General features: G+C 50.9%; 1 protein-coding gene across 2 annotated transcripts in view; it reads right to left on the reverse strand.

The window, feature by feature from the left end:
- Positions 1–11,479: 11,479 nt before the first annotated feature.
- LOC119175366 (uncharacterized) overlaps positions 11,480–22,188 on the reverse strand; it is a 528,289-nt gene continuing 517,580 nt past the window's right edge. For both annotated transcript variants that reach the window (XM_075889437.1, XM_037426388.2), the window contains exon 7: positions 11,480–12,224. In XM_075889437.1, the coding sequence (XP_075745552.1) occupies positions 11,844–12,224 (381 nt within the window). In that variant the 3' untranslated portion in view covers positions 11,480–11,843. The remainder of the gene's footprint in view (positions 12,225–22,188) is intronic.

Consider the following 22,188-nt stretch of genomic DNA (forward strand, 5'->3'; position numbering starts at 1 on the left):
TGCGGTGTCCACGTCGGCGGCGCTGCGCGCGAGCCATAGATCCCGATGGATGTCAAGGATGGAGCTAAAATCAAACCCTGGCATGGTGTAACATTGAAGTCTTCTACCACAAATTCCGCCAGTACTTGAAAGCTGCAATGGGAAAACATACACGAAACATGCGTATTAAAGGGGTCGTAAAATGAAATTGTGGAACCGCCCGCAAACCCCCACACTGAATAGGTGACGTCGGCTTAAGAAAAGTACACTTGCATGGAGGCTGATTAAGGCTAAGACTCAATAAGCTTATCGAGCGCGAATGCTTTGCCCCAATAATTGTTCATGCAGGTCAATCTTCTTGTACTGATGTCACCTAAAACGTCACCCAATTAGTGAAAGCTGCTGCCGGTGGTTTGGCACGGTAATTTTAGAAGCGACCTTTTGCCGACCTCCTTAGTGCGAGGTAGAAGCGTCACGCGATGTTAAAGGTAGACTTTTAAAGCTGCAGACTGACTACACCGAACGCAACGATATTCAAGAGTCATCACCAGCCATAGCATTAACAAACTGTGCAGCTGCGTATTGCCTTAAAAACGTGCAGTGGTTTCTTCTTTACTTCCCGAAATGGGCAATAAGGTCGCACTACACTTGGCGAATGCACTTACAGTAGACGCTCTAGGAGAGCTGCAACTGCAGATGTCACTTGCACAGACGTTCCTGTCTTGACGGCACGTTTGAGGTTTCTACGGAGAAGCGAAACACGGCAAGCGAATATGTGGATGATATCTGAGCTTGGTCCTGAACGCTATCGCTTCACCAAGGCTTCCTGCTTGGATCCTCTCCTAAACGCGAAGCTAAAGCGTTTTGTAACTTTTTTTTTGTAAGTGATGTTGCTTCCCGTTGTGAACATGTCCGTCTACTTTCACCATTCATCCCCTTGCGTTCGACTGTCGACGTGCCGTGCTGAGGACTTACGAATGCAAGGTGCACGCGACGCGCGGGAAGACGAACGAGTCACCAGACACTGTGACAGGCGCCGACATCTATACCCGCCTTCAGCCAGCGCTTGCTCGCGTCTTTTACCTAACTCGCCCGTCTCTCCCACGCATGTTTACAGGTGTGCGCGAAGCGCACAAGACTAGCCACCCTGCAGTTGTGCACACGCGACGGCTCCAAACTTCGCGAGCGCGTGGCCCAAAAGCGGTGCCTCCTGCGCCACTCCTCATGTAAGCGAAGTCGTTCCTGGCTCGGAAATGAATTATCGACCACCTGCCGGGCCAAACAGAGTGGCGGACCTCCGACCCCGCGGCCGCTGCTCCTTCGTTGACTACAGTGTCCGGTCGCGCGCCTTGCTCGCGCGCCAAGGAGCGCCCGTGGAAATTGCGTGCTCGCCTCGTATATAGTATACTCTATAGTGCACTCGGGCCTACAAGACACGTAGGTGAAGCGCCATGCGGGAACTACACGCACCGTCCCGCCGTTTTGTGGGGTGTATTCCCGGGAAGTTCGTTCACTCCTCCCCAACTCATTGAAGGGATGGGCACGGCGCAGCCGCCTCGCATGAAGCGTTTTTCGCCGCCATCTCGGGCGGTACGCTCGCGTACTACAAACGGCGCCGACAACCTTCATTTTCCCTTCGCTCCGTTCTTATTAGTTTCGTTGTTTCTTCGCCCTCTTTGTTCAAAGCCCAGGCATCGGGTGAATCGCTGTGTAAGCGGTGAAGTCGGGAGCATTGTCGGCAGTTGCTGTATAGGTGCGTCAAGGCATTGCCTGAACGCGGTGCAAGTGTGTAAGTGTCGAGGTGGTCTTTAATTTTGTTTTTGCTTTTTATCACCCAGGAGGAGGAGGATGAGGAGGAAAGTTTAAGCGGAAGGACAGGGAGGTTAGCCAGTTCTTAGACCGACTGGCTACCCTGTGCTGGGGAAAGCGGTGAGGGGAATAAAAGATGATGAAAAGAAATGTTGCAAAGAGAGAGAGAAAGAGAAATTACAAAAAATACACCCAATTTTTCCTTGTAGTTAGGCGATGGAGTACGGTAAAACAAAAGAAATGAAAAGAAAGAAAGAAAGAAAGAAAGAAAGAGGGAGGGAGGGAGGGGACAACAGTGATGACATAAGAATGAACTTCTCTTTTTTCCAACTTAATTTACACGCCTGCATAATTAAATTTTACAGTTTTACAGTTTCACAGTTTAAATAATTCGATTTTAAATATCAGCACATACAAGTTGATTTGTTTGCTAACACAGAAACGGGAAGGAATAGAGTTCCATGCCTGCAAAAGATTGTCTTGAACGTTCCGACCGGCTGTCAAGTTCGTGGAAGATGTACAATGCACATACGAACATGCACGCGACATGCACGACGCATCACGTTTGCAATAATATGGCGCTATTCTGTGCAGCAGCATAATTTTTGCCGTCTTGAACTAAACACGCCTTCAAGCTATATTTCTGCCGACCAATGAAATGATGGTAAACTTACGTCATAATACTGTGAAGTAATTCTGAGGACGTCATATGACTGTGACGTCATAGTACTGTGAAATCATTAAACTGTGAAGAACCAGAATTACTTTTTCGAAATGCTGGATGAAAACTCCATGCACTGAATATATCCCACGGTTGAGCCATTACTTTGTTTTAACAATATATGCTCTGCACGATGGTTGCTTCTTGTAGCAGGTGATGTCATCCTCATTCACTTCATGTGGCTGCATGCAAAGGAAAGGCGCCAACAAACAAACTGAGTCGCGTACGAAACCCTCGTACATACCGCTTAGAAGTCCATAAGGATGAATCTCTATTATTAATTTTTTTACGTCCCTGTCACGTTCACAGATCACGGGACAACACAATGACGATGAAGACCTGACTATGAAGGAGAGACCGAAATCGTACGAGCGAAGCAAACTGGAAATAAAACTTTTGGTCTTTCGAGATAAGTAGCCATCACCCTTGATCATTTAAAATAATATCGGTCATAAGTAGCCTCTGGAGTCGGTAGAGCAGAGGCGGCGCGATTGAGGAGCACAGGGGGGGGGGGGGGGGGTGGCATCTGCACGCCGCTCGTCTTGTCGCCACGAGGGCAAACATTGCGAAAACAAGCCGAAAGTTCCCAGTCTACCCTCGTTCCCCCTTTATAAAAAAATTCCTGTCACCACCCCTGTGGCGGAGACGAGCATTCGCAGTGAGCTGTTCAGATTGATGTAACTTGGGCTAATCTCTACGAACTTCGCACAGCCACGTGGACGACATTACCAAAGACGCTAAATGCAGTGTCCTTTTAAATCCTCTCTTAACGTTTTGCATCTGACGTTGCTTACGAAAATGGAAATTCGTCTGGGGCTTAATGAAAGATCGACGTTTGCGCGGCTAAAAAGAGATAACGAGAGGGAGAGAACACGCGACTCTCACTGCAGGTCTACCGGCTGGTCCTCTTTCACACAGACTTAAATTGCGCCCTCGGGCCACGGTTTCTTTGCAGGCGCTGAGGGATGGTGAGGTGTGTGTGTGTCTACTTGCATGCGTATACAGCGGCCTTGCTTTCTTCGGTAATACTCCGCAGCCACTCGTTGCGTTCGTTACGGGGGCCGCGGTTCGCATGATGAGTTGCGGGCCACACCCGAGCGCGTATGTGTGGGTTGCGGCATCCGAGGTAGCCCGCACGTAGCAGGCCCGATGACGGGTGAGACCGGGCGCCGTCAGGGGCCGCGCGCACCGCATACCAGCAGAGCGTGGGCTTGGCCGTAATTGCCGGGTTGTCGCGGCTCGAAACGTCGCGAACTTGTCGAACGAAGATGCAGCACTGTCCGCCAGGGCGCGCGCGTATAGGGAAACGCACGCACATACACTCGCGCACTTGCGTAAGGTTAGCAAGGGCACCACCAATGCCAAGTGTTCAAGCCGAACGAGGAGGCGACGTTTCGGCAAAAAGACGGAATGAATCGACCGACCGAGCCACCTTGATTGCTTCATCGCTCCTGGTGATAAAACGATAAATCCCGCGCGTCCGTGGCTATACCGCGAGCGTGCACCGGCGACGCAATCAATCGTTGCCCCGCTCCCGCTTAGAGCTGTGAGCATGCGTCGCATGTAGATGCGTACGTATACATATATAAGAACGAGAATGGCCCACGCTGTATGGGTGCGCCGCGAAAGCAGCGACAAGCTTAATGAGCTGGTGTCCGGCGGCTCGCCCATTACCGGGGCTTAATTTTCGTTGATGTGTGGCTAAAGTGGGCATGACCTGGGGGGGTTCGTACAGTGCAGTGATTACTGCTGCTCGGTGATCGTCGGTCCAGCCGCACTTTATATATGGACAATGTGTCAAACGGGCGAGATTTCCCGCATGTACAGGAGAGTAATGCCATTTGGTCAAAGCCAGAGTTTCGCCGCAGCCCAGTGGGCTTTTCCTTCCGGTATGACGTGAGACGGCGTAACAGACTTATTTTCACCATTCTATGGCCGGTAGAGTATGACGACTATCTTCTATACTTTGTTAGCATCCATCCCTGCACTGTTTTGGCTATTCAATTAAATAAACTCGGGTGGCTGCTCGAAGTGGTGCAAAGACTGAGGAATCAGTGAACCTGGTGTCCATCCCCTTCTCCTTTTTCTTCTCCACACGTTCACATCACTCTTCCTTCCCTCCTAGCTCCCTTGCCGTTCCTACCCCTTGCTATACTATATCATACTGTAATATACTGCACTGTCTTGTACTATACTATATAGATGACTATACTATGATTCATCCCTCTGAAGGCGGAGAGGAGGTGGGCAGCGCTCTTGCGCAGCCCTGAACTTAACGATCAAGCCCCCGCCATCCCAAGTGCCCATGAACGGGCTGCCAAGCTGCGCTTGGCAGTGCTTACGTGAGATGAGCCGGGTTGCGCGGGGTCACCCCTGCAATTTCTCTGGACCAAAATAAAGCTTTAATCATCATCATCATCATCATCATGCTTCGCCCCTACTCTCCTTCTTTCCATCCTCCCCAGCCGCCCATCACTTCTAACCTATGTTTCCTTGTCGCACACCCTTGTTGTGCTTTACTGTACCCTCTTTTATTCTCCCCCTTTCCCTCCTCCGTACGATGTCGTCAGTCCTTCTCACCATCACTTTGCTTTCCTATCCCTTTACTTAACTGGTGGTGGTGGTGGTTGTGGTTATAGAAGAAAAAAGAAGGCGCCCAATTCCTGCCGCCCGGTTGGGAGCACGGCGCAGTTCCAAACTGTACTATACGCAAGCGCTGTGCCAGGCTGTACACTCTCTCCTAAACCTTTATTTCCTCCTCTTCCTTACGCCCTTCTTTCTCGTCCTCACTTTCGTTTTACTCTCCTTCCAGCTGTGTGAATCTGTGCGAGGCTCGGCGGGGCGTTGCCAAGCTATAGGGAAAGCTGCTCCGCGTAGTCTCAAGGCAACACGCAGGGACGTATAGGCAAGGTTTTTGCCAGCACCACAGGGACCAAGGTCTAGCCTAAACAGCTGCGCTGGTAAATGTGTCGTCACTGTTTACACCGGCGTTGATTACTCTTTAATGTAACCTCCTGGCGTCAGACAACTGCCAATATTCCGTATAGCTATATTTTTCTCTATGTTAATGAATTTCCGTGCTTTCCACCAGTGCTGTGATTACTGGTGCTCAGGGATCCTTGGTCCAGCCACATTTTATACACGAAAATTTACAGTTGATTCGCGTTGCAATAACACTACAGCGAAACCGGTCATAAAGCATCTCTATGGAATACCCCCCCCCCCCCCCCACGGTTTTCATTATTCATACCGATGAAGTTCTTCAACGACGCACAGCACGACCACGCGGGTAACTACAGACTGCTTCCACTCATGTCCTAGGAGATAGTATTAACTCAGCCCATCCTTCCAGGCGCCACCAGCGAGTGCCTACATTTAGACTTACTGCTGCACGCTTAGGCAGCAGAGTTGCACGTAGGTCCACCTAGCAACCACAGCTATGCGGCGAAGGTGCACTACACTTTTGCAGGCCACATGCCTAGCGTGTCAGCGATCGACATCCCTGATCTTATTGCCTCCTGGTAACGAACTTGACTCAGTACAGTTCGATGAAGCTCGGTGTCGGGAGATACAAAAATCGGCTTGAGTATCAGCGTCTCCGCAATGCACAGTTGCCAACGGCGATTGTAAGCTCGGCTTACATCCAGCTACCGCAGCCGTGGTAGTTCAGCGATCCACGTGAACTGATGAGAAAAGATATCCAAACGACGCGGGCCGCCGAGCTACTCGGTTTCTATAGTCGTATATACGACGATCACTTGCGTGACTATACGGCTATATCTAATGCCGCACTAGTGCTCCGTGCGAATTAATTTTTTTTTTTTGGGGGGGGGGGAAGCCCAGTGTGCCATCCCCTAGCTACGCCACGGCCTTGTGGGTGACGTCACGCGAATACCTGCTATAGAGCCAAGATGGCCGCTTGGACCAACAAAAGCTTTTCCCGTAATAGCCTTGAGCAGAAGGTGCTTTGCACTTCGGACTTTGGTACTGAGAGTCCGATGATTCCACGGTAGTAGCTCGTTCGCCATTATCGCGGAAATCATACTGCGCGAGGCCCGCATAACATATTGCCAAATGATGAAAACGAGGAGTTCGCGTAAGAGGTTTTGCAACTTACCGTTGATTTCTTCAACAATAGTGGTAGTTTGGAGGAGTGGAAGGTTAGAAGCTCTAATTTTGTTTGCTGACCTTGGCGATTGCCCTGTTGCTTTCAAGTCCAGCAGCTTCACTCAGTCAAGATTGGTCTACTGAACGACCACTTCAACACCAACATACATGGCATAGAACCGTGACAGAGAAGCAAGAACGCGAACCTCGCTGTTGTAATATTCCTGCAGCGCAGAGACTGCATGCGCGCATTGATTTTCCGAGAACGAGGAAAAGTTGCGTACCGACTTTATGGGCATCAGGGTCGGCAGGAGTTTTTCTTGGGGTAGGGGGGAGCCTGTGTTGCATCACGGCTGGGGAGGGGATAGAGCATGTACTGGTGTCACTTGAACACTTGGGGGGGGGGGGGGGGGGGGCTTTTGCAGCCCATCACCGACGTCCATGTTTGTGTGCAGGAGATTACCTTTTCTAATTTATCTTAGACTTGTAATTTTGCGCAAGCTGCGCATGCTCTTCCTTCATGTACTTTGCGATACTCATTTACGTTTTGGTAATCACTATTTTTTTTATAACGCTGGTGAAAATGGCTTGCGACTCAGTGAATAGACAGAAGCGAGTGCCCGTGAAGATGACAGTGAGTAGGCACTTATACAGTTCATCGCGAAGTTGGCTCCTCCACAAAACGCTGCTTGTAGAGCAGCATTACATTAAAAGTATTCGTTTGCATTGAAAAGCGCGTACAATACACGCATGATTTCAACTCATTACCAGGTGTCATCACAGCTCTCGATAGGCTCGTGCACGCAAGCATGGTCTACGTACGTTACGTGCTACCGTTTTACGCACGTCCCATCCCACGTGATCGCTGATGGTGATCACTTCTTTGTTGGCGCATGCAGATTGTGTCAAGTGATGATCGCAAGACGGTATACCATTTTCAGAACGGGTTGTCGTATATGTTGCAGTTGACTGTATAAGTCATACTCGCAATGTCCAGGTATTTGTATTGATTGAGTGATTGATTGCCATAGGTCAGTCGCCTGACAGCAACCTCAAGACAAAATACGAGCACTGATGGACACAAGACAACGGTTTCTTCACGGGTAGACGACGTTTTTATCTCTCGAACCTCGATTTTACATGCAATATACATCGGTATGTACAATGTTCCACATTGAAACCTACATCCGGGTCATCTCTCTCTTTTTTATCATCATCTTTATCATCATTTAAATAGAGGTACTCAAATATATTAAAAACTTCCATCTTTCATTTCGGGGCACTGACACACAGCTCCACCCAAGCGCGCTCAGAACACAAAAAACCCCAAAATGGCATATATTTTTTTTTGCTTCTTTTCTTGAAACATTGAAATATAGTGAGAAAAATTACACAAAGTAAGGAGAGAGAAGGCGAGTCCCGCAGACGTAAAACAAACGAGCGGGTTTCACGTTGAATACACCGCCGCCGCTATATATTAATCTCAATAGATCTGTGGTAAAGCAAAGGTACGCTCACACAGACACACGTTATCCCTAATGGAACAAGAGAATCTGTCCCGCGAGCAAATACCACAGCAACCGATAACGGCCGCTGCCCACAACATAGAGAGATAACGCACTGAACAACAGTTCTTATCGATCTCCGTGCGGCACCCAGCTTGCTTCCAATTAAAAAAAAATTGAGCTATAGATACTGAACACGACATCTTCCACGGCGACTTTGACTCGAGCAACCAATACTGGTACCGAAGCAATAAAAAAGAAACAGAATTCAGAATCTTCAGGCAGGTGACGCTGGAATTCGTAAATCCTTTTAGCAGATTTCGAGACTCAATACTCTTTGCAACATTAGGATTTTGGCATTGTATATCTGCCTAGAAGTAAAATTTGCCTACGAGCAAAATTTCAGTGCACCGACTATATCTTGCACTCAGCAGCATCTAATTTCCAGAAGAATCATTGACTGAAAATGAGAAGATCCGAGTTTTTTTTATTGTCTTTTTTTCTTTCCTGAACTATGCTAACGACGATTGATATCGGCATGGAAGTGTTCGTGAGCAATTTTCGTAGGCGGAGAAATGATTAGAACTATGAAAAAAAAACCGTGGAAACAATATTCAGCACGGCATAAATACACGGGCGTATATATTAGACCACGATGCCATTCAATCACAACCATACAAAGTGGTCATGACTCGACACACATTCCCTGTAAACTTTCGTTTTCTGACACTTAAACAGGCGGCTACTCGGTTTAATTCCTCGCGGTTCCGTTTATAACCTTGAGGGACTCGCCAGTGAACTCGCGTAGATCGACAAACTCTCAAATCGCGAGACATTGCCGAATATACAGAAAATAAAAATACCAAAGAAAACGACAGAGTAAGCGAACAAAATTTTTCTTTCTGAACCCACAGTGACAGAAGAAGGTACGCACGTATACAATGTTCAAGCTTTTTTTTATATATATGAAAAATAAGCATAACCCTCGATTCGCCACACACATATAAAAAACGTAGCACTCGTTTGCTTGGTAAAACAATGTCACATATGTGATTTTCAGCATCGGTTATGACTAGAATGAGATCACCGAACGCGAACGAGAACAATTACAAAAAAAAAGGCACGAAAAAAAACTTTCAGAAAGACGCCTATGAGAACAAACAGCTCTGATGGGTTCAAAAAGGACGGGCCAAAAAGGGCGAAGAGCACACACACACACACGCCATTCCCCCGCAAGTGGTACATAGAGCATCGTCAAACCTTCAACAGTTCGCGTAAGATGAATAAAACAGATCACGCGGGATGAAATATAGCTTGCTCTCTCTCTCTTTTTGTTTAGGTAATCACACTTTTCAAAGCGAAGACAACACCATATAACCGCGGGGTCCGGTTGAAAAGTTCGCCACGCATAGCATGGATCAACAGTGCAACGTTGTAGACCTATATGCCGTGTTTGTAAACACCGGTAAGCGCCGTCGACATATTGAGGCGCTTGTACCGACGTCAGGGCGCCCAGCCCAAGTCTGAACAGCGCCATTTATGATCACGTGATCACAGCAGCTGCAAACTGGGCGGAGCCCGCGCGCACCGACAAGCGCTTCAGTATGTCGACGGCGTCTACGACTGTTTACAAACATTGAATCGGTCTGTACAGAACGTGATAGCATTTTTTTTTCTCTTCAACTCGTACAGCAGGGCAGGAGGTTCTCAGATCACACGCACGTGAAAGAAATGTGTGCGCGGATTAACAAGCCTGCGCATGAATGAATAGCACGTGTTACAGGAGAGAGAGACACTAAATAAAAAAAGGGACACCGTTGACTCACGAGGGAAGGTAGAACCCAAACAAAGTTTGAAGGAAACCAAAAGGAAGAGAAAAAAACTAGCAAATCAAGGAAAGAATCGAGAGGCAACAAAAAAAAACGTAGATATTTTTTTTCTTCGTGGAATGAATAGTGAAGTCGACAGGCCGGCCGTCACACGTGGTTTTATAGATTTACGCATAACACCGGGCCTCCCGAAGATATCGCAGTCACAGCGTGATGACGCATCCACCGCTCCTTGCACATGAGCAACGCGAAACGTACGCGAGGATTATTAAACGTCGCCGACGTCAATATTATCATAATTATTACTGTAATTATTACTCCTTGTCGTCACCGAGGGTCCGTTCTCGCCGACTCGCACGAGTGCGGTCGTGTACGATTCCACCGCAAGCTGCCACTTCCCGTGACACACGATAAAGCTTCCCCCATTATTATGCCGTCGTGATACCCCCCCCCCCCCTGCCAAGGAGTCACGGTGTGCTGGACGTCTACAGTGGGGTCACCTTGTCGTTAGACGTCGCGTAGAATACCACGACGTCTATGCATGCGTGTGTGTCAACCTCAACGTCTTCCGCGCACGCTCGCACGACGACGCGAGATCGCGAGACGAGCGCGTACGCGACACCGGGACTTCAAAGAAATGGTCAACGTTGAGCATTGCGTTAAAGGAAATGTAACTAAGTTGACGCAGCGACCTGACAGAGACTGAGAGGGGGGGGGGGACACAAATCAATTCGGGAAAGGCATGTGGAATTGTGTCTGTGTCCCCGTTTAGTTGCGCGAGCACGCTCCTTTCGTGTACTACTCAGAACAGGTTTCTAGAAAAAAAAGGAGAAAGAGGGTCAGAACTTCGCCAACTTTCGAGATCGGGTTGAATAAATTATTAGGCCATCGCTTTCACCCCGGCCTTAAGAAAAAAAATAAAGAGATTGAGCGACACTCTCGCCAAACCGTCGTGGACGTCATCGCCCTCTGCGCGTACCAGGACTATGGAAGGGCAATACGTGAAGAAGGGTTCGTGACGTGCATGGACTGAGCGCCCGCGGCCTTGTCGCTAACGTGCGCTGCACCGTTCGCGTCGAGTGTGCACGTGTTACATCAACCCTCGCAATAATAAGAGACCCACGCACAAGTACGCGACACAATGAGAACGGCCCAGTTCCGAGTCCATTCCGCGGCGACACGCCGGAAATGCGACGCCATCGGTTTGACTGTTCGTCCTGTCCCACTGGCACACAGCACAACTTTGTCTTTGAGCCAGCTGCGAAAGAAGTCTGTCGTGGGCAGTATCACTACTGACGTCTCCTCCTCTGCCTATCAAGGTGGTCGTGCAGGTAGGAGAGAGGAAGAAAGAGAGTTTGTCCGGGGCAGGGCACACACAAACACTTGACGGTGTGACGGCAACACAAGCAGTGAATGGTTCCCGAGGTCGTCAGGATGAGGTGCGCAACGTTCCACGACGAGCCACGTTGACTTATGTATAGACTTCGCCAGTAGCGATGGTTGGGAGACGATGAGACCGAGATCGCTAGCGCACACACTGAGGAAAAAACCGCACTAGTCCTGCCGCGGCTGTCTCGGTTTCTCGAGGAGGGTTTTTTCACTCTGGCTTTCGAATGAGCCCAGGGAGACGATAGAGATTCCGTGACTTGGCGTAGCGGGGCACTGCACTGCGAGACGGACACGCGCCCGACTTCTGGGCAGGAGGGTGATGAGACGGCGGTGCCATTCGCTCAAGCTGTCACTTCACAACGCACGCGCGCCCACAACACAATGGACGCTTTTTTTTTTTTCGGTCCTTGAGCTCGCAACGTGCGCGAACCTTCCTTTACTTTCGGGACGTGGCGGTGAGCAAAGGGTCTCTTCCAATGGCCGCATACGTGAAGACCATGCAGCTCACTTGCTGGACGCCGGCGAGTGAGCGGGCGCAGGCGACGCCCTGGGTGGCGTCGCGGACGCTGGAGCGGGCGGCGTACTCGCCGCCACGGGGGTGCCAGGTGCCGGGGGCGGTGCGGCGGCGGAGGAGCCCGCCGCGGAAGGAGCCGTGGCGGGGGCGGCCGGCGTCGACACCGGCGACGCAGAGAACGTGGAGCGGCGGTCGTTCTCCTCTCCGTGGCAGTGGATGCAGTGCATGCACACCGTGCAGCGACCCGTCATCTTGGCCAGCGTGGTGCGCAGTTTGAGGGCCGGCCCGAGTCGCATGCCCATGTAGACGGTCAGGTGATCCTCGGTCAGCAGGGGGAGGCTCGTGCCGTCAATCGACTGCTCACGGAATTTCTGCGAAGACAACAACAAAAGTGGCCATGAACATTTGCATGCGCCGGAAAGAAACGAACACACATGAATCAGTCGTTTTCAAGCGGTGCACACCGCATTACCAACTTTGTCGTAACAACAACCCTAGCAGTAACGCATGAAACGACTTCAGTACATTTTGCAGGCTGATCATCACTTGTACAATTGACAGATGCCTACCTGTCAGCGCTACTATAGCGACCACACATATATTACTACCTCATCCTAACTTATGGCTCCTCGCAGTGAGCACTACAACATATACTCAGTCACGACTACTATATTACGGCCGACTTTTATGCTCCAGTCGACTCTGACGAACCAAGTAGGGACGCCAAGATCTGGTGCTAGGCTCTGAGCACACACACACAACGCATCGTGATCAGCTGTCAACTCGATAATTTGGAGGGCCTTTCAAACAGATGTCAGTCATTCCACTATTTCCGCCCAGGTGAGAGCATGCACGTCTCCATCTGTCATTCTTAAAGGAACCCCAAGCGCTTGTCTCGGGTGGGTGCAGAAGTCGGCATTACGACACGACCAGCAGGTTGACTCGAAGCCATATATGCCTCGTTGCGCCTCCCACGCAAATATAGATTTCCGCGACGGAAGTCGTGACGCACTATATGTGAAGAGAAACGCGCGGCACGAAGGCGTGACTCGTTCAGACTTCTTTCGATAGTGGTCGTCTCGTGCTTACACTCGCGTATACATGCGAGGAGACAGTTGTAAGTTGCGTGCGATGCAATGGCATCGCCATACGCCCCCACAAAGCGCTAACCCATCGTGTGCGTGCCCCCATAAGTATACACGCGTGCCAGCAGAGCGCCAACGCCGAAACACGCTACTGCTCGCTGTATGTTAAGTGTGTCCCTCGAAAACTGTGACGTCGAGAAGCGAAACGGTAATAACACCTTATGTTTTACGTTCCAAAACCACGACATGGTTATGAGAGACGACGCATCTGGTGTTGTTTAACGCGCGCTGACATCGTACTACACACGGGCCTCTACTATTACGCCTCCACCGACGAAATGCGACTGCTCGTGCCGGCATGGACGCCGCAACCTTCGACAGCCGAGCACCACTGCTCCACGGCGGCGGACGAGGCGTAACAGTAAGCGACAAGATTGGCTTTGAAACGAAAGTGAAGCATCGCCGCTGCACAACGACGTGTAAGCGATGGAAACACTGAACGGAGCGCAGAACTCGGTAGTTTTTCCAGATTGTCATCGTCACCATCGTCACGACGACCAGATAATTTACAGCGATACGCATGATAGCCAACTAGAATCAGTCCTGACTGACCTCTGTGCCCCGTATGCAACATTATCCTCACAATCAAAGTGCACTACAAAGGCACGTCATCAGAATCCATCTACAAGCTTCCGGTTTCTTCATAACATTTTATATCCACCAAAGTATCCAACTGTACAGGCTCGGAGGGCAGTTGTGTACATTGAAGCACCTACGCTCGTTCCCTTCTTTCAGGTAAGTTAACCTCGGCTTCTAAAGCATGCTGGTGCGCGGAAAGGCGTCGTTAGAGAAATGGTCATCAAAGTAAAATTCAGGAAAAAAAAATAACATCGAATAACAAGAGAAGAGCGCGTTGAACGGAGTGTTCATGGTACGGAACGATCACCCTCTTAAGTGTATACATTTTCGCCATCGCTGTGCGATCGTTACATCACGTTCGTCGAGAAAGGAGTCCGACTGTAAACGGCTCTCCTGACCTGCGACGTAATGCTATACAATCCGCCGACTGCATGCAAGAAGTGACGCTGTAACTGAAAGCCGTTCTTTGCCGCGTGTGTCTATAAGCGCCATAAAAGCTGCACCAACTCCCGTACAGGCCATCGGTGGCGGAACACCTGGCATTTCATGTAAGATCGTAAGAATAGCCGGTTCACACGTACGCATACCTTCGTTAAAGAAAAAGAAAAGGAATCTCGGACAAAAGGAGCCGAAGGAACGTATAAGGCGGAAGACAAGGTGTTTCGCATCATTCATCTCAGAAAACAAAAAATAACATCGGGGGGGAAAAGACCGCTAGCGTCCGCGCTAGAAAGGTTCGCACAATACTCTACCCCGACTAAACCAAGAGCGCGCCAGTGATAGAGGGAAAACTAGAAAGAAAAAAAAAAAACGCGCGGCTTTTCGCGGTTCACACTAAGCCCGTTCACACCAGCCGCGGACGCCGCCTGGCGAGCGTGATCAGCACTAGAGAGAGAGGGGGGGGGGGCAGTCATCACTTCGGGGCACGGCTGGCTCAGTGCGATAATATCAGGCGCGGTCTCGGTGAGTTGATGGAACTATATAATATAAGAAGCTCGACCTCCGCGCGCAGCGACGCCATACGAAGCGCGACGCTGTCTCGGTATAGAGTCTGTCGCCGCCTCGAGTCGTGAACCTTCTCCTATAGTCTTCCGTTTTTCGGTTGTTCTTCTCTAGATCCGTCCTTCCCTGGTCTTTTCATCAGGCGGGGTCTTGCGCCTCACTGGCGGATCCTCGTGAGTTGATATGGGAGGAGAAATGCGTCGTCTCTTCGAATCTTGGACGAGAGAAGAAAAAAAAACGAAACAAACGTCGGAAAAACCGGTGGCTACTGACCCTTGAAGACCGTGCCATGCGAACCTTTCTATCCTTTTGTCCGACCCCTCATTCTGCTCGCGTAGGTAGAGAATCCGCCCTGGCCAAACAATGACGCCAGCAGATAACAACAGACCAGCAGCGTGAATGACGAACTGGGCATCAACGTATACGCCAAAAAGCGCCCTGTACTCCTTCTTTTTTATTCTTTTTGCATACTCATCGTCCGGTAATACATAGTAAAGGATCAACGCGAAAAAAAAAGGACGGCGACAAAATAAGTATAAGAATTCAAGAGATCAAGGAAAAACCACTCGAGTGTACGAATCCAAAATCGCATAGATTACGCCGCGAAGCCGTATATTGTAAACCTCGGCTTTTCTCTGCAATGCGTACGTGTACCTGCGGAATACGGGGGCCAGTATAGCTTTAAAGGAGAATGGGAGAAAGGAGAGTGGAGAAGATTCTAGGTCTAAAAAAATTGTGCCAGGTTTCCCCCCTTTCATTCGCAGCTCCGCACCTGCTTTAGCAATTCGCCCCTTTCAGCAGCTGCCTCCCCGCATCATCTTTTCATCGGTCTCTCTTCATCCCCTTCTTTTCACAACACCGGGCGGCGCGCTCTCTTTGGAAATCTCTGGCGATCACGCAACCAACTTTTTCGAAGTCACTCGCCGCGCCCGGCCGCGCGACGTATAGTTCGCAAAATGACATCCCCTTCTCCCCTCCCCCCCCTCCGTCCATCATACCACCCAGTATAGCGCTACTACATACTACGCGTACAACGCGTCACCATAGCTATGGGCTGAAAGCACGTGGCGCCGAGACCAGTGGTACTTTGACTGCCTTTCCGTTGCCCTGTCTTCCGAATTTTCGCTCCTCTTCCAACGTATTTCACCCTTCATTTCTCAACGCAATCATGCCTGTACAGATTCTTCTTCTGTTCAACAGAGGCCTTGTACACGGGGTTCCTAGATTCTTCCCCTTATTCGTATTCGTTTCCATTCAGAAGGCCGCAGTTTCTTGAATCGACTTTCTCTCGGGATCTTCTCTTTCTGGCCAGTTCCCGTCCCATTCGTTACTCCGGTCGCATGCTCATATATAGAAGCAAGCTACAACTTTCTGCGGTAAACGAAACGCGCCTGCAGCGATTCCCTCCAGCAATGTTAGAAGCACGTGCACAGAGAGAGAGAACGACAAGATTCATGGCACACTGCAGAAAAGGAGGCAGCTCTTGAGCGTAACGGACGAAGAGCATTATGAAACTGCTTCCACCTTTCAAACATGAAGAGGTAGTGGAGCGTTCAAGACGAAGTGAGGCTAATCAGAGCGCGGTTTGGAATTGCGTCACACTGTTGATGACGCCATTCCAACCTACCGAACCAAGGAGTCCACATGCAATCGACGTCATTCGCAATGATCGTCTCTGTAGTTATTGACTTGGACGAAATCAGATAAATGACAAAACGCCACTATAATACTCAATGAAATGACAGAACTAGATAAAAAAAACCGCTTCGCTTGCATTCATTACCCTCGACTAGCGCGATGTTCAAATTAAAAGTACAGTTGACGTAGCCTTCCACGGTTTTTCAGAACAGCTCACGGATATTGTGTCCGTTCGCAATCCTAAAACTTATGTGACTCACTGATGAAACGTTCGCTATCGGTTCCGGGTTCGTTTCTCCCCCAGCCTAGTGAAGAAAAATCGGATGGAGAGGGAAACAGGTGCGCAAAGAGACGGTGTGCGAGAGAGCGAGGGCTCTTATGACGCGGTCTCACCGCCCCACCGACCCAGGAGACCGCAAAGGTAAATAAGGGGGAGCACGAAGCCGAGCAGCGGGAGTGTGCTACACAGCCGATGAGAAGGCGACTACCGAATTCCACTCGGTAAACGGAAGGACGTATACGACAAGCGGCGCATACCTGTCAGGTGCGCGTCGTGCCTCACGCCCCCTCGGCTGCCCTCGCTCGTTTTATTTTCCTCCAGCGACGCCCGGGCTGACCCTGCCGCCCCTTCGTAACAGTGAGCAGCTCGCTTGGCAGTCGCGTTCCCCCCCAGTCTTGCTTTTCGTGTGCCACGAACGCGGCTTTAAAATTGCAGCTTGCCAGCTTATTAGCCACCGGCGGCCACGCGGGAGAACAAACCGCCCGGTTGAGCTGTGTGTCGCGGTGGCGAGGGGCGGCGGATACAGTAGGTGCGCGTTCCAGGACTGCTGCCGGTGCCTGGGAAGAGGGAGGGGCGGCCTTTCGTTCGCCGGAGAAAGGCTACCGTTGGAGGGGGGCACCCCGTCACGACGCGGAGCATCGGCAGAGCCAGCCAGCGGCAGCAGCAGTGAATATAGCGGGGCGTCCCCCCCTCGCCTTCTCGTGTGAAGCCTTGAGGGCTGCCTGCCGCCGGGCGCTGCTGTTGCAGGAGCCGTGGCGTCGTGACCCGCCGGTTCGTGACCCGTCGGCACGACGGCATCTATCATTCACGCGCTGCTCAGTGGAGGCCGTGTGGTCAGCTTCGACTGCCGTGGGCTCGAACACGCGCGTATGCAGAGAACTTTGTTTTGTTCGAAGAGGGAAGCGAGATAAGAGAAAAATAAAGAACGAAAGCTGCGCGGGCGAAGCCGAAAGCAGAACGGCCGGCCTAGCAAGAAAGAGAATGGGAGCCAAAGGGCGATTTTGCCATCTCGAGCGCGTGTGAGGACTCTCTTTCCTGCCTCCTTCCCTCTTTTCGCTGAGCAAGCAAGCGAAGCCCGGAGGCCAGCTACAGCGGCGGCACGATCTCGGGAGAAAAAAAAGCGGCGGCGGCAGAGTCGTATCTACGGACGGGCGCGAGCATGTGCGCCCCGAGAAGACGTGCAGAGCGGGGTCGGGGGTCAAAAGTGGTGGCGGCGGCGGCAGTAGCTTTCTTTTGTGCGACCAACGACGCACGACCGCCCTCTCCCGCCACGCCGCGAAAATGATGCAGCCGTGTAGTAGCAGTCAGGAGCAGGGGGAGGGGAAGGGGGAGGGTAAAGGTCAGGGTCGGGGTCGACCCCGAAGGGAGGCAGGCTGCGATGCAGCCGGAATCGCCGCCACCGTAGCGGGAGCCGAATCAACAGCAAGTGCACGGTGGGGTTCTGCCGAACATCGCGTCGTGCCATCGCCGTCCCGCCGCCGGCCGAAGTCCGGTAGTACGCATAGTAGTCGTTTCGTCGGGGCGGTCGTCCTTTGACCTCACGCCGAGTCCTCTGGCCTTCGCAGAGGAAGGCGAAAGGAGGGGGTGCTTTAGAAGACCTCCCCGTTCCTCTCCGCTTTCATCCTAATGTGGGAACGGTGGGACCGTGGCGAAGAAGACGTGAGAGCCAAGAATGCCCGCCCGCCTGCCTCCGTGCTGCCGTCAGCGCTGATGTGCGGCCGGCCGCAGTTTGGCAGCTTTCGAAAAGGCGGGCGGTGCAGAACACTGGCTCATTGGCCTTCTCAGTGAGCGTAAGTTTATTAGAGCGTTGTTTTATTTCGTTGTTTAAACTTGATTCCTCTGTACGTTCCTATTTTCTTGAAGTCAGCTGTCAGCACGTCCAGTTGAAGCTGCCGGCGTCCCTACTGTATACTTCAAGCTTTCCTCTCTCTTTCTTTTCTTCTGCTCCCGTTTTCCAGCCCTCGCTCATTTCGTTATTGTTCTTTGCGCTCATCAACCACACCACTTCCTTGTTTGCCTCTGCTCTCTCTCTCTCTCTCTCTCGCACCTGCCCGCGATGGTTCATCGATAAAGAGCAGCAGCCCTCTTAATTTTGTTTTTGTTTTCAAGCTCACTTTTTCTTGTTACTGTTTCGTTCTCTCGCCTTTCGTGGCGGTCTTGATTGCCCGGTACGCTTGGAAAAGGCGGGGCGGGGGAGGCAGTGGTTTTGGAAGAAGGATGTATTGCATGCTCAGAGGAATCATCTTCCGGAAAAGTGCAGCAGCTCTGCGAGAACGCATTTCTTTTTTTCTAGCCGTTCACTCGCTCGCTCGCCTGTCTGTCTGTGTCACGCACAGCGCACACGAATAGGCCTCAAACGCGAGATTATGACGCGTATACAATCGGGTGTGCACCACTCTTACGCGACCTGATGCCCTGCTATTTCCCCGTACCTTTTTTTTTCTTTTTTTGTCCCATCAAAAGAAACCAACAGCCCACAACCGACGAGCCGTATATACGAGCGACAAACGCGAACGGTAGCGCTCCTGTGAGATCAGTATCGAGGCTCTGTGATCCGGTTAGATCAGCATCGATTCTCGAAGCAGAGACACAAATCTCAGTGCTCGGTGGTACAGCTGCAGTTGCGAGGTCCGAGGCTGCACCACATTTTTCACGCTTGAGCATTAGCGGTGCAGTTGCCCCGCCGTGGTGGTCTAGTGGCTAAGGTACTCGGCTACTGACCCGCAGGTCGCGGTTCGAATCCCGGCTGCGGCGGCTGCATTTCCGATGGAGGCGGAAATCTTGTAGGCCCGTGTGCTCAGATTTGGGTGCACGTTAAAGAACCCCAGGTGGTCTAAATTTCCGGAGCCCTCCACTACGGCGTCTCTCACAATCATATAATGGTTTTGGGACGTTAAACCCCGCATATAAATCAATCAATCAATCAATCAATCAATTAGCGGTGCAGTTATCCCACTGGCGTGTAAATTTGTTTCGTTTGGGGCACGCGTTTGATCCAAAGTGGAGGCCGGGCTGGCAAACGTAATCGAGTGGCATTTTGTGCTCTGTATCCCACGACAAAGATTTCGGGTGGCGCGCGTACGCTGTGTGCCTCGGCCTGGCTCCACCACTGAGTGATCGCGCAGAGTAATCAATAGTTAATCACAGAGCCCACGTAATGCCACCATTATGAAATGAAAGATGTATAATACCTCATAGTACGCGAACGATGCGATAAGCGTCGACACGAATTATACATCACATTGTAATTTAAAACAACCCGTCGAGAAGTTTCAAGGGCAGCAGTACAACCGTAAATAGAGGTGTGAATACGGAAACATAATGAACAAGCACTCCTCTCTTTACTCTTGTGTGGCAAATCTATACGGCCTTCGAATCACCACCAACCGCTAAATTTCAGCGCTATCGGTAATTTCAGCTGTTCAACGTGTGCAAGGACCGCCGCATACATTTTGCGGGAGCCTCTTGTCAAGGCCCCCGTTTCCCGTTGGGATCGCTGTTTTGACGACGCATATTTTTCATGCGAAGGAACCCCAATATCAGCAATAATTTACCTCAAAGTATCACCGGTATATTATCGAGCGCCGCAAACGTCAAAGCGACGGAGGGCGATAAGCGCGCTCAGGCCGTAACCTGCCGTTCCTTCTTGAACAAGTGACCACGTCCTTACAGGAAAGATCCAACACCGCTTCAGGGCGTCAACAGTCCGTGGAAGGGACACCTAATCGATTCGAGGCCACGGTATATGGACATAAATAGCGTGCGTATGCGGCAAGGGAGACACGAGCGGCTAACAAGCGGAGTTGCTTATTGAGTCGGCCACAGCTCGCTATGTATATGCAAGAAAAGAAAGAAGTTCAAGGAAACCACGAGAAATACGTATACCACACAGATAAAAGGCGGGACGAAATATACAAACCTTGCGGGAGTAACCCGCAGATTAGGCGCGCAACTGTCGGGGCCTCCGGCGTTTTGGCTCGAAGCGTCACGCTGTGTCACCAAGCCAGCTAGCGTATAGCGAGCCCGCAAACAAACAAAAAAAAAGGACATCATTCAGGGCACCAAGCACGGTCATTTCACGGTGCAACTGTCCTTGGAGGTGCCCGCTGCATGCGGCGCCGGAGCGAATTGCAAATGGCAATGAATTCGGCGGCTTGGCGGCTCACGGTGAGAACTCGCAGTTGATTGAGGTGGTCAACACTGATTTGCGCTTTTATCTATGCCGGCAGCGGCGGCTGTGACCTTACGGGCAGCGCAGATAAGCAGTGAATGGCTTATGTATACTATATTGCCACGACGGGACGGTGAAGCACGCTTCTGGCCACGCGCGGCATATGCGTTCCGACTGTAAATCGAAGCCACATAGAGTTGCTGGTTCGTTTATTTATCTTCAAAGAAAGTTTTGTAGACAGTATGAAATATAAGTGCTCGCCCGTATACATGCTGGAATGTAATTTGCAGCTTTGATTCGGAGCTGCGGCGAGCTAAAGGAAAACACGTTTTACAACTTTTTTTAGATTTCGGTTGACGTTATAGCAAATTCGATTAGGCCATAATGTCTCCTTTTTATCAACGGCCAGTTAGTTCAATGATGAAACGCCTAGGACTCACTAACGAGTGAGTGGATCACATTTACAACTCGGATGAACAATCTTCGGCATGATTTTAGAATTCGTGTTCCTGAACGTGTGATATAATCTGTCGAACGCGTGTATGCGGGAGGCCTAAACGCATAATCAGCTTTTCAATAAAATACAAGCAACAGCCAGGACAAAGCCATCGTGAATGTAACGATTCTCCGAGCGACATTTCCTACTTCGGCTGGCTCTCCCTGTCCTCGGAGCACAAGAAAAAAGAAAGCGCTTTCCGACATGTAGACGTTCTCGAGTACCTCCTTGTTCACGGTCATTTACGTTGTATACTTTGCACAAATCAATGTACAGTTGGCGTTAGAACGCTTCCACAAAACGAGAATTACGCGCACATACCAACAGGACAGGAAGACACGAATTCGTCCTCCCGCTCACACTAACGCCACGACCCTTGCGTCGAAGCTCCATGAGGCTCTGCGGAGCCCCGCTCTTTACGACCAAACCTGGGCGACCCAGCACGGCCGTGAGACAGCGTCGAGGCAAGCCCTTGACGTCTCCTCATGGGAGGCTTAGGCCCGGCCACTCAAAAACTGCTGGTTTCTTGTAAAAACGTTTATTCCTCCTTTTCCTCCTCCTCAAACTCACCAGGCATTCGCTGCTGTTTGCAAGCGTTTCGTCTGCTATCCAATCCGATTGGAAAGGGCGGGCAAGCAGAATAACGGAAGAGCGCCGCGCGTCCAGAACGTTAGCGACACACGACCATTGAGCCCGTTCCGTTCAGCGGTGGCGAGACAAAGCGCCGTATAGAATCCGTCGGAACGGCAGCGGCGATTGTCAAACGCAGGCCCGCGCGAGACGGACAGCGGGTCAACAACGGAGCGATGTACGAACGGGTCGCGTGACAGTAAGGCAAAAACGTAGAAAAAAAAACGCATCAAGCACGCGAAAGACGAGTCGAGCCAAGACAAGTCGACAAAGCGAAGGACAGAAATCAAAGAGACGAGAGGAGAGTATAAGACAACGACGTCGAAAGAAAGGAAGCAACTAAAGAGACACACAGAATGGGGGGGGGGGGGGCTTCGGCGTCAGCGGTCGCGCT

The sequence above is a fragment of the Rhipicephalus microplus genome, chromosome 3, assembly GCF_043290135.1.
Source record: "Rhipicephalus microplus isolate Deutch F79 chromosome 3, USDA_Rmic, whole genome shotgun sequence".
Classification (NCBI taxonomy): domain Eukaryota; kingdom Metazoa; phylum Arthropoda; class Arachnida; order Ixodida; family Ixodidae; genus Rhipicephalus; species Rhipicephalus microplus.